Below are 13,031 nucleotides of genomic sequence, written 5' to 3'. Positions count from 1 at the left end.
CCTGAATCAGCATAATGCTTCAGCTGTAAAGGGAAAACCACCTGGCAGAGGCTGCCTTAAAATAAGCTGGTAAGAAACATATCCTGATTTTTCTCCTTTGTGACTTACTGTACACAGACTGTGCGTTTTATTCACTTGCACCAGCTGTCACAGATGTTGTGGTCCTTGACAATCTGACATCAAAAATGTAAGCATAGCAAAGAGCAGTGTAAAAAAACATTCAGCTAGCAATTTTTATTATTTAGCCTGTACCATCGTTTTCACTTCAACTGTCATGCATTTATTTCTTTTTTCAACTATATTTACTAATCTGCTCAGGGAACGTTTTTGCTGCACATAGATAGTGGCACTGCTACGGGGTTGTCCAAGGACACTTTGACATGTTTCCAGGAAGGACACTTTGACATGTGGCCTGGAGGAACCAGGAGTTGAACCAGTCATGTATGACTGCCCTACCAACTGATTTACAGCTGGCTTAGACTAACAAATACCTGCAGGTCATACCAGCCTTCACTAAAAGTTAGAGAGACATCTTCTTACTACAAGCAGATCGCAGAACATCAATTTCAGAAGCCACATTCTCCTAAAAGTAAACTTTTTTATTCTGTATATCACATCAATAATTTATACTGATCAACTTCATGGTTTTGAATTGAGACATTGTGAATTTGGATCAAGTAGCTAAAAAATAACGAGTCAGTTTGGCATTTCATCGACATTTAGGTCTGATTAGTGTCCCGTTTGATCTGTGTCCAACTACAACACATTGGAGGAGCTACTGGAATTTACTTTGTGAGGCTTCCAGAAGAACACAAGTCCAGCTTTAATGCCTCATCACAAGAAAGCAGTTTCAGTAAGAACTGCTGGTCGGTTAACTGGGACTTTAGGAGAGATTACTGATTATCTCTTAAATGTATTTTGTTCAGTGCTGTAGGCATCACAAATAGCATTCCATTCACACCCACTGTATTTTTTCTTTAATACTGTGGTGAAGGAAGATATCTTCAAACTAATAGAAATCAAACTGGCACCATCTGCAAAAAGAGATAACCTTCATGCAGGGAGAAATTATGAGGTCTAAGTAAGAGTTTTAGGTTGCTTAAGGTCAGTGTGTGTGTGTGTGTGTGTGTGTGTATGTCAGCTTGGATCAGCCCCAAAAGCTCAAACTCTAAAAGAGGATCTCATCAGTCAGAGGAGGTAAGAAGGATTTTACACAAATGACTTACAGAAGGCGTACTGTTCTTTTTACAATTCTGCATCAGCTTGATCAATAAAGATTCAAATAAGCCCTCTGCACAGGTTCCTTCCATGTTTAGCTGAAGGTCCTGGGCAACTGTACTGTGGAACATGGGGCATCCACCAATACTTATTCTACTTTTTACAGTACAGGAATGCCTCAATCTATCTTTGAATAAGTACATAATAAAGGATACATTTCCTCAAAGTAGTCAATGTGTGGAGGTTGAAGTATGTCCAAAGCAGAGAGCACCTGAGGAGAGAGTTAGCCATTTTTTTAGAATTCCAAGAAAAGGTATCTGTATCTGAACATGTCTGATTTCAGAAGCTTTGCATTTACAAATCAGTCCATTCTCTCCACATATATTTCTGTACATGCAACATCAATTGTGTTTGTAAAATTGCTGTGTACTTACATTTTCATGTTTGAAGAAACACAGCATCTTCAACTCCCGAAATACCCTCTTACAAGATACAAGGTTTTGGAAGACATTGGGCATCTTTTTGAGAGCAACTCGCTTTCCGTCTCTGGGATCCGTCACTGACCTGGATGATGAAGACAAAAGCTAAATGTAACTATGATTCAGTAGCCTTGTAGGGTTTTGTCACATGTAGTTTTGGTTGATTGAAATTGTTATCATGTAACAATGCTTTCCGACACAGAAGAGTGGAGATATACAGTACCACAGTAAGATTGCCATGACATTTGTGTAGATACTCCTCACAGGCTAATCATTTTCTGACCACTTCATCTCTTTTTTTGCACCCCCATTAGGGTTAGGGTCAGAGAACAATTTCTGATTTTTTGTGTGCAAGCTTGCCAGTTTAGCTAGGAATGGATGACAGAGCTTGACACGATTGAATAATGGATAAAGAGAGAAAGAATCTGCAATTGTCCTTCACCATGTTTGTTGTTGGTTAAGCACCTTTCTAAGTGATTAGTCAAAGACTGTTTTAGTGCAGGAATGCAGAGATGAAAGGCTTGGGAGGAACACAGCAGGTGTAAGTAAGAGCATTTCAACTCAACACACTATAGGTCTCTCGATGAACCTTTTCAAATAGGATCAGTCAAGGCAGACAGATGGCAGTGGACTAAGAGTCCCAGCTTTGCCAAGACTGGACTCCAAACACCACCGCTAAAGCTTGCAGTCTAAAACCACAGGAACTTTACATGAGTACACAGTAGCCACGGTGCTGCAAAACAGTAATGTGGAAAGTGTGAGGGATTCATGCTGCTAAAATTCCCATCAACTCTGAAATTCTAGCATTTTCTTTATGGCTCAAGTGTTCTGATGTCTTTATTTGACACAGGACCTTAGTGCTAATTTCCTAAGTTTTTGAAGTATATTTATAATTTCTGTAAAAAGCCCCACTGACTTCTGTTCACTTAATATTTGTTGTTAATGCAAACTTAAAACTAATCTGGTGTCTTGGTAGATTCACTGTACAGGAATATATGTGTATTTCTAAAGCACTAACTTCACCAGTACAACAGAATTGTTTTATCTGCTCAGAGTTTCTCTTTTTAACACAATAATAGTTTGATGCCGTGTTTGTTCTTGCTGTTTTTTGTATTGTAAACTACGGTTAATCTACTTTAATTCATTAGTGAACAGAACCAGTACTTGTATTATTGCAAAGTGAGATGTACAGAGCCTATTAAAAAGGCTTTTCATCCACACCAAAACATTGACTGCATGTTGAAACTGAAAACCACTTTATCCTGATCTCTCATTTATATATGCTGGCAGCATTTACTGATAAGCAATATAAAGTCACCACATCCTTGAAGAAAGATGCACATTCAAACCTTGAATTTGAGATCTGGCCGGAAGAAGCCTGTTGCTTTCAATGCAAAAATAATCAAGGCCAAATGACATAAACTGTGTCAGACAGCAGCTCTCCCACTGACTACCAGTTTTTTCTAATAGAGAAACAGCAGTGATGCATAGAATTGTTAGACTTTTTACTTTTACAGGCGTCAAGAGTGAACATGTGCTGTTTAAGAGCTTGTAGCACCATCAACTCTGTCTCTGCAGTACATGCTGAGTGCTATGCAGAGTGTGTTTCACAATGTTGACTGAACCTGTGCACCGACACTTGGGTTACCGAAACTCTACCAATCTGTAGCCCAAACTTTTCACGTGATTCTGGTGCTACTTTTTGTTGTTTTCAGCTTGGGTTGTTTGGTGCTCCTTATGATCCAATGTCCAGCTTATGTCTGTGAGATTCACGCTTTACCTTTACACCACCTGCTATAGCAACGATCACCACAAGGCTTTGCCGTTTCTGAAGTCATCATCCTTTTCTGTCTCTTAGGCAGAAATTGCTGTGGCAGCAGGCTGACCAAGTTAGTCCAGACTACTCACTTAACAGCAACACATTCCAGCATCTCCTGTGGGAAGATGTGGACAGACGACATACAGTATACTTTTACTGTAGTGCATTTTGAGTCTGCCCTATGATCTGCTACCATCTCCAAGCATGAGCCTGGCTCAGTAGGGAATTCATTTCAGCCTCTTGTGTTGGTGACATCATTCACCCACCCCTCAAAGCTCAAGATGATAGATAAGAGTGGAATGCAAACCAACTGGTAAAAAAGCTTCAGGATCAGGTGGCTCAGTATCCCATACACTGCATCCCTTCACAAGACAATCTGAGGCACATTGTTGTAAGTAATGCATAACAATAGGGGAAAATAATCAAATTGCAATTCTTTCAAACAATAATGTGACAAGTTTTCAGTGAAAGCAAGAAGCAACCCAACACTGTGCAGGATACCTTTATCATATAAACTCCCATATACACAGAGAATCTCGCAGACCATCAAGGTCAACAAAGTCCCAAATGACGCGCCCCTTTCCTGAAACCAATAGCAAAACACACAGCAAGCTCTAAGACTAAACTATTAAATCAGTGAAATAAACTTTTCAAGACAAAGCTGTTACAACCTGTTAACCTTTTAACCTCTGTCCTGTCTGTGGCTCTCAGATCAAGACTCTTTGGGTTCTTAACGAATAACACTTCACAAATGTAGGGTTTCCAAAAACTGCCACTGTGTTAACAAACATTACATAAAGGAGGAAATTTGGAGGATTTGTTGGAGACTATTTTCAGTGGCAGATTAAGTCACATTTGGTGTCTAGTATCTCCCTTGCAAATGCTTTTGGAAACAAATGGCCGATTTGGAAAGTTAGTAAACCTCTAAAGTTAGTAAATCATATATCATTGGCATAGCATTTTGTCTTCTCAAGGATCTGTTCTGATAATCGAATCATTTTAATCATTTCATTACGTGACCATATGTTTAAAAAACAGAAAAACTATCTTAAATGCTTGCATTCCAATCTGTGAGGTTTACTTTATATATTCAACCCTCAGACAATAAGCCAAAGCAATGTTTACAGTAAACTGTTCAGTTCAAACCAAAAGAAATCTAAGGGTGATGATAATTCTGATCTTTCCTCTCTGAGCCTGATCTACATTCTTAACCCTACCATGTCTTTATTGGTAGGTTTGTTTTTTGGGGTTTATAAAAGCCCTGCTTACTAAATAAACAGTAAATATTCTAGACTAACAGTTTCTAGAGTCTCTTTCACTGGAGCCTGGAGCTTATCTAGGCATTACCTGGAAGAGCTGTATTTAAGAATGCAAATGTTCAAAGTTGGGCTGGACATTCAAGTAATTTCATTCAGTCAGTTCCCTATTATATAGTCTGTGTAATGTCCAACTGTGTGATTTCATATGATGTACCTAGACACCAGCCGTGGTTAGTGCATGTGGTACACCAAGTACCACCTCCAGTCCTCCAGAAAATTGTCACACATGGACTCAGAGTATTTCCAGTAGGTGCAACCACAACAGACAAGTGAATAGGCAACTCCATTCAATCTCTGGACCTGATTTTCCATATATTGTCCGATCTTGATATAGTAAAACAGCTAAAGCCTTAGCAGTAGAAGAGCATGATATTGTTCAATCAAAATCACAACACTTGTTAGACCCATCTAAAGTATATGATTCTGTTGATCATGATGTTTTACTAGGAAAACTATCCTTGTGAGAACTACAACAGTTCATTAAATACACTGCCCATCCAAAAAAATTTAAACTCCCCCTTGATTTAACTAAGCGTAAGAGTCTTCCATTGCATAATTAATAAATGGATGATTATGTTTCAGCTGGCAGCACGTTATTTACCCTAACTGATGCAGTGAGTAGCTTCTCATTTCTTCAACAACCATGTCAGAAGACACATTCTATGGTCGTGGAAAAGATGTTAATATGTTCAAATATTGAGTCAAATTTTTGGCATGAATCAGGCAAAGAAAACATCTAAGGAGATGCTAGAACTACTTAAACTGGGTTAAGAACTGTCCAATGGAAGAAGGTCATGTGATCTGATGAGTCCAGATTTACCCTGTTCCAGGGTGATGGGAGCATCAGGGTAAGAAGAGAGGAGGGTGAAGTGATGCACCCATCATGTCTAGTGCCTACCGTACAAGCCTGTGGGGGCAGTGCTATGATCTGAGATTGCTGCAGTTAGTCAGGTCTAGGTTGAGCAATGTTATGTGCCCAAACAATAAGGTCAGCTGACTACCTGAATATACTTACATTTATATTTAGTCATTTAGCAGATGCTTTTATCCAAAGCGACTTACAAGTGAGGAACAAGGCAAGTAAACAAAATCTAAGTTAAGGAGAAAAAACATCAAAGCAAAGTATACTGAATGATGAGGTTATTTCATCAATGGATTTTTTTTCCATGATGACAAGGGCATATTCCAAGATGACAAGGCGAATTAATGCAACTCTGGATGGGAATAAATGTTGTGACATTGCAGAAGCTAATCAAAACAATGCCATGGTGAATGTGTGCCGTAATCAAAGGCGGTCCAACGAAATATTAGAGTATGTGACTTTGGACGGTCAGTGTAGATTTATGACCATCTCTGATGAAACTGATGTAGTAGTTTCTAATAGCTCAAAATCAAGCACTCTCAAAGTTAATATATGTGCCTAACAAGAGAACTAATTCATGGTCCTCCTAAATGTAAGGCTGTTCATAATTACGGTTTTATATGCCACAGGCTCCCCTGTCTTAATCTGCACAGTGCTTCTGATACATTTCTGTTAGCCCTTATCAAACATAACCTTTGTGATAATACCACTAAGAATACGTGGTCAAATATATCTATCTACTCTCTTCCAAATTGGAATTGTTAGGTGTAATAAATACTTTGGAATCTGGCTTAAAACTAGACTCACACTCAAAGAAGTGACGTGTTTTTTTGGCTCTGTTGACAATTACAATGGATTTAAAATGAAATTTTAAACATGCGTTCAAAGTATAGACTGTCAGCTTTAAAAAATATCAGATGAACTATGTAGGAACTCCAACCATTAGGGGCTCAAAAGTACCTAGATAATTGGCTGTTTGATGTTCCATGGCCATTATTTCATTCACAGGTGAACAAATAAAAATCTATAGTTGATTTCTAGAGCAGCATTTGCATTTGGAATCTGCTGTTGTTAACCAACCAGGTTGAGGATTTAGTACATTCTGAAAAAGAATGAATGTACTGGTAAGCTCACTGTGGGGGCTGACAGAGGAAGTCATTACCCGTTGAAAGAGACAGTACACAGTACAGCAGTTGGTCAGCACAAGGACAACATGCAAGAGGAAGACGTATCTGCATCCAAGTCAAGAATTAAAGGACCAAGGCCAAAGACCAGATGACATAGGTCTCAAAATAGGAAGTCCAGATTAGAGTTTACAAAAAGCATGTTAAAAACCATGCTGTGTTCCAGAACAATATCCTATGTTTGTAAAATGGACAGAATCAACTTGCAACAGCGTGATGGGAAAAAAAACAATTTAATTAAGGCAACTGCTTGGGATCTGACGCTACCACTTCATCTTCATCTGCCAGTCATGTATTTTTTATAGTTTCTGGACAACAGCTGAGGTCTATGGCACAGAAAAATAAGATCTGTCAGGTTTTGTTACAGACACAGAAGACGCAGAGTTATTAGAAGACAATGTTTTGGGGATGGGAGGTAGGGGGCTGCACATAGGCTTTAATTAAGAATAACAACTATAAATAACAGTGCCACTCTTCTGTAGGCCTCTTGAATATGTTTTGCCTTTTAAACAACATTTATGTAACTGATTGGCAAACTAATATATAAAGAAAGAACCAGATAAAAAGAGAAAGTGAAACTAAATGTAAATGTATCTTCTTCCATGGTAGTCAAGTGTAATTATAGCTGTGGTTTAGCTGTGATGTGTGTGTAGCTCAGGTCACAGTGAACAATAACAGCCAGTGATTAACCTGTGACTGCGGTCTGATATGAATGGATAATATACAGGTGTATGCTTACGCAGGCTACTATAGGAGTGAAGTATCATTGTGCCTGAATGAAAAAAGGCACAGTAACTCACAAGTGGAATGAAACAGGATGTTTCTGAGATATTAACCGTACATACTGAAGACATATCGTTTTGTCCTTCCCATTTGTACCTCCTGAGAAGTGCTTATATGTAAACACTGGCATTCTGCAGAGTTTGCAATTCCTCTTGTTTTATTGACATATTCCTTAAATTAACTAAGTGTTTAAATGGAGGCAAAAATAAACTTAGTGTGGACTTTTGGCATTAGCACTACAAAGCGATTTCTAATGAATGGCTCCCAGTTTTGTTTATCATGCAGGAGGACCCATAATCACACATGTAGGTGATGCAAAACATTTTCTTATTCCACTGGTCTACAGGTAGCTGTAATGAGCCAACAAGGGCTGGGAACAAAAGAAGTTCTAGCAGACACACAAGCGCCAGATGTAGTCAGTTGAGCCAGCACATGTTTTTGTCCTTGTGCCATTCACATGTTTGCAGATTTTCTGATATTACCTGTTGTCAGGAGCTTTTCAACTTTTTGTTTGCCATTTTATTGGAGAAATATTACCTTTAGATGAAATCTGTATATTTTAGTGCTAAAAGTTACAAATTTCCATAAGGTGCCTAACAGCAACTGCATTATCAGAACTGAAGATAAACTTTAAAACTCAATCTATCAAGATTTTTTTTCCACTTTCATTCTTTATTTCTGCCTTATAGCCTCTGACATATCTGTGCAGAGTGGAGAGACCAACCTCTGAGTTGCTGTTTTTCCAGCAACATGGACGTTGCAATAAGAAATTAATTTCTCAGTCTTTCAGAACAGACCGGTTTGAATCTAGAAAATAATCAGAGGGAAAAGGCCATTTACAAATAGTTAAGCAAAAATGAGAGGCAAATCATAGGTCCTGTTACAAAAAGAAATATCAGATTTCTGTGTCGACTTTGGAGGTGTCAAAAGATATTAATATGCAGAAGACTCCACCACAAAACAGGTGGGATGTCTGCAACAGTTTTAGTTACTTTACAAGTTAAGGGCTCTTTCATACTCTGCAACAGCCACTAACAATTCAATCTAGAAAAGGAGAGTTTGTCATATAAATTATTTTACACATATAAGCACATCTGTTATTTTGCACATAGGGACACTAATGCAAATACAATATTGTCACTCCACTCTTAAGGTTTTGTTTAGAGAAGAACTGCATCCAGTGTCAATAAACTGCTAGATAGCATTGGAAGGCAGTAAAGAATAGGACTTGAAGTATGTTAAACAAGGCAATGCAGACCTATCCATAAAATGACACACACCATAAAACCTGGACTCATTTTATTTATGGTGAAAGTAACATCGTCAGAGTTTTTTTCTTTCTTCAGCAACCATTCAGCAGTTGCTATTTTCCACAGCCAATTCCACTTCAACCAGTCAAATGATTTTTTTAATGCTTTTTTTTTTTACACAAACAAGGTTAAAAGAGCTAGAGTAACCTCAGCGCTCCTACATAATAACAACAACAATAATAAAGGGATAATATAATAGTAATAGAATACTTCTGCATTAGTGTTTTTACTTGTATTATTAATAGTTAATTGTACATTTATATTTACCACATTTTTACTTATATGACCTTTAAAAGCAGGACTTTAACTAATACCACACCACTTAAGTGTGGTATTAGTTTTATTACTAAAGGCTCTGAACACTTATAACACAAGTGCATTGTACTGGCTTCATCATGCCCAGATTTAGCCTTAAAAACCTATTTTCAGTTTCAGCAATGTTGAGCCTCTTTTTTGAGACTCTGACGGAGTTTTGGAGGAATCAGCTTTAGTGTGACCAAGAGCAGAGAGAACACCATTGCCTGAGCGCTGCTTGCTCATCGTTCTCTGCCTCCTTGTTGAGGTGGAACATCTGTTTGTTCTGAGTCCATGAATGAGCTGTATTTAGCTTTATTTATAAATGCAGATATGAGTATTCTAACCATGGCTGAGAGTGATACCGACTCAGGTTTGACGCACAAGGACCCTGGCTAAGTGCCTGCTATGGATGTGACTTCTGAACAGGCTGTGGTGGTGGTGTGTTTGTGTTTTAAACCATGAGAAGGCAGTGGAGCTGTGCTGGCATAGGGGTTAGTGCAACTAAAATCTGAGGGGGTGCAGCCCACACACACACCCCCTACATCCTGACTCCAGGTAAACCTGGAGGCAAGTATTTAGAGACACTGATATAAAAAAAGCAAAGGAAATACATTAAAAATGTTTGTTAGACCTCAACACAATGAGATTTAGTAACAACAGTACAGTAATAACAGTACAGAACATACACTTATGTGTTGCTGACACCAATGTCAGTGTGCATCAGTGCAGACGACTGCTAAAAGGAAGATTAAGTTGGTGTTTTGGACTTGAAAGCAGCAGGGGCTGAGATATTCTGACTTCTAAAGTGTGGGGTCAAATGCAACTTGGCAACATCTTTCATTAGCCCCCTCTGCCTGGTGAATGTCCACACTTGTGAAACTCCAGGCACGCAGTCCGTAAAACAGACTTTCTGTAATCAAACTCAGGTTACTCCCCACGATGCTGCTCTACGGGGCAGTTCTCTAACTACACATTATCTGGACATTACACAGTAGTGATACTGTCACCAGCAGGCGAGAGTGTAGCAGAGATTTGAAAGTTCCTTGAGTAAGATCTGCTGCAGGTAACATCAGCAGTGCTTTACTTTTTACTGATTTAATTGTTACCACTTGATCCTGCAGTTTAAAGATATTTCACGTCTCCACTATGGATGAATTGCACTAACAAAAGTTATTCATTGAATGCACTGTAGTGTACTGTACTGTACTGAACTGTACTGTACTGAACTGTACTGTACTGTACTGAACTGAACTGTACTGAACTGTACAATACTGTACTGAACTGAACTGTACAATACTGTACTGAACTGAACTGTACTGAACTGTACTGTACTGTACAATACTGTACTGAACTGAACTGTACAATACTGTACTGAACTGAACTGAACTGTACAATACTGTACTGAACTGAACTGTACTGTACTGAACTGTACAATACTGTACTGAACTGAACTGTACAATACTGTACTGAACTGAACTGTACTGTACTGAACTGAACTGTACAATACTGTACTGAACTGAACTGTACAATACTGTACTGAACTGAACTGAACTGTACAATACTGTACTGAACTGAACTGTACTGTACTGAACTGTACAATACTGTACTGAACTGAACTGAACTGTACAATACTGTACTGAACTGAACTGTACTACTGTACATACTGTACTGAACTGTACTGTACTGAACTGAACTGTACAATACTGTACTGAACTGAACTGTACTGTACTGAACTGAACTGAACTGTACAATACTGTACTGAACTGAACTGAACTGTACAATACTGTACTGAACTGAACTGTACTGTACTGAACTGAACTGTACAATACTGTACTGAACTGAACTGAACTGTACAATACTGTACTGAACTGAACTGTACTGAACTGAACTGAACTGTACAATACTGTACTGGCCATGTCCTGTAGGTTAAAGCTGCAGACTGCAGTGCACTTACCAGACCACACCAAAAGCTCCATAGCCGATAGGCCTGTCAGGCTCTATGTCCAGCTGCTGCTGCAGGTGGTGCGAGTGTTGGTGCTGATGGTGGTGGTGGTGGTGGTGCTGGTGAGCTTTGACAGCAGCGGCTGCGGCGGCTTGAACCTGGGCGGGCGCCGCGGCCGCAGCCGGCCCGGGAGCCTGTCCGGGGGCTGGGGAAGGGAAGTAGGGCTGCTGCTGGCCGGGGTTGAGCATCACCGCCGCGGCGGCGGCCGTGGACGTGTGCTGCTGCACCGTGTGCACGGCGGCAGCGGAGCCCGGGTGCTGCAGGTGATGCTGGCCCGCGTGGTGGTGGTGGTGCATGTGGGGAGGCGGAAGGTGCTGGAGCTGGTGGTGGTGATGCGGGTGATGGGCGGCTACTGCCGAGGAGCCACCGTTGTAAGCAGCCATCATTTTTGGAACATTTGTAGCCGCCGCGCCGCAAACAGCCATTCACTGCTGCTGAAACGCCTCCTGTCAGAACCAGTTTCTAACAGTGATGCTAATGGCTGCGACTCGTCCAACTTAGAGACAACATAGAGGAAACTAATCTGAGCTTTAAATGGCCCAGCAGCAGCAGCAGCAGCAGCAGCAGCAGCAGCAGCAGCAGCGAACGTTACTTCTAATCTACGGGGACAGAAGCCACTGTGGTGTGTCTTTTTATCATAATGCTAGTAAGGATCTGACCCACTTCCTCTAAATTAATGTTCTTGCCTGCACGCTATTAGGCTGCTGTAGCCCGGGGCTAATAACGGAGAGCATATCATGAGCGTGTGGCTCCGAAAACCTGTGCAGCGCCGCCACTAACACTGACAACTCAATGAGACTGAATAGAAAAGAACCCGCACCCCCCTCAGGAAATAAAAAGTCGGTGGCCCTAGATGTCCCTCATGATCGAGGTGGAGCCCCCTCCCTGCTGATGACAGTCAGCTTCCCGGTCTTGATATAACAGTGTGATCTAGAGCCTGTCACATGGGGGGCAGCAGGGCATTCATCTTTTTAAAGCAGTCCAAGTTTGCCACCCGCTCCGGTCCCACGCCGCTGAGCCTCCCGGCACCGAAATCTCGTGTATTCCTCCAAACTGAAGCCTCCTCTTCACGCAGCTCCTCCGTAAACAAGGCTAATCTCCCGGCCGTAATTAACGCTGCTGATCCGGTGCAGAGGAGGTGTATCCCAGCCCAGGCCACAGTACAGCAGGCAGTCAGGCAGGCAGGCAGTCAGGCCCAGGCCTCGGCCGTCCACTCCACTCACATATTATTACACCGATCCACCGAGCCGTGCGCCTGGCAGCAACCCCCCCATCACTGCTTCAACCCGCGACTCAAAACAGCAGCAGAGAAATCCTCACAGACGGCTGCCGCACAACTTATTTCCCCCATCGACAGCGCTGTGAGTGTTGGATTTGTTCCACTGTGTGCTCCTGCAGCTCACGTCGACTGATCCTCGGAGAACAACAAGCATGCGGGGACAAAGTTAAACCCTTTTAATGCGGGGACCAGTTCTCCCGCTGCCAGCAGCTAGAGAGAGAAGACAGCGGCAGTGAACCTGACAGCCCGGAGCTAGCCGAGAGGTGTCCGCGCGTCCGCATCAAAACAGCCGCGTTTCCTTCCGTCTGGTGTCGGCGAGCCGCGCAGTCAGCGGCACGAACAGGAAGCCAGCCGGTTGGAGCTCTTTACGCGTCGAGCCCACCACGACGCTCCGCCGCCGCTGACACAATCAAACTATCGGTCACAAGACAGCTGAGATGAGCAGCGGATCCAACATGGTGAACCAAACCGGAGCTACT

At 41.3% G+C, this 13,031-nt stretch overlaps 1 protein-coding gene across 1 annotated transcript in view; it reads right to left on the bottom strand.

Annotated features, from left to right (window-relative positions):
* The window catches only part of nlk2 (nemo-like kinase, type 2), a 24,017-nt gene extending 10,986 nt beyond the window's left edge, over window positions 1–13,031 (bottom strand). Inside the window, exons 1-3 of the mRNA XM_026367240.1 lie at window positions 11,226–13,031; window positions 1,653–1,782; window positions 1,434–1,489 (exon numbers count right to left, since the gene is read on the bottom strand). Coding sequence (XP_026223025.1) covers window positions 1,434–1,489; window positions 1,653–1,782; window positions 11,226–11,698 — 659 coding nt within the window. The 5' untranslated portion in view covers window positions 11,699–13,031. The remainder of the gene's footprint in view (window positions 1–1,433; window positions 1,490–1,652; window positions 1,783–11,225) is intronic.

Source organism: Anabas testudineus, chromosome 13 (genome assembly GCF_900324465.2).
Source record: "Anabas testudineus chromosome 13, fAnaTes1.2, whole genome shotgun sequence".
In the NCBI taxonomy this organism is placed as follows: Eukaryota; Metazoa; Chordata; class Actinopteri; order Anabantiformes; family Anabantidae; genus Anabas; species Anabas testudineus.
This window is presented reverse-complemented; position numbering and strand designations above follow the sequence as displayed.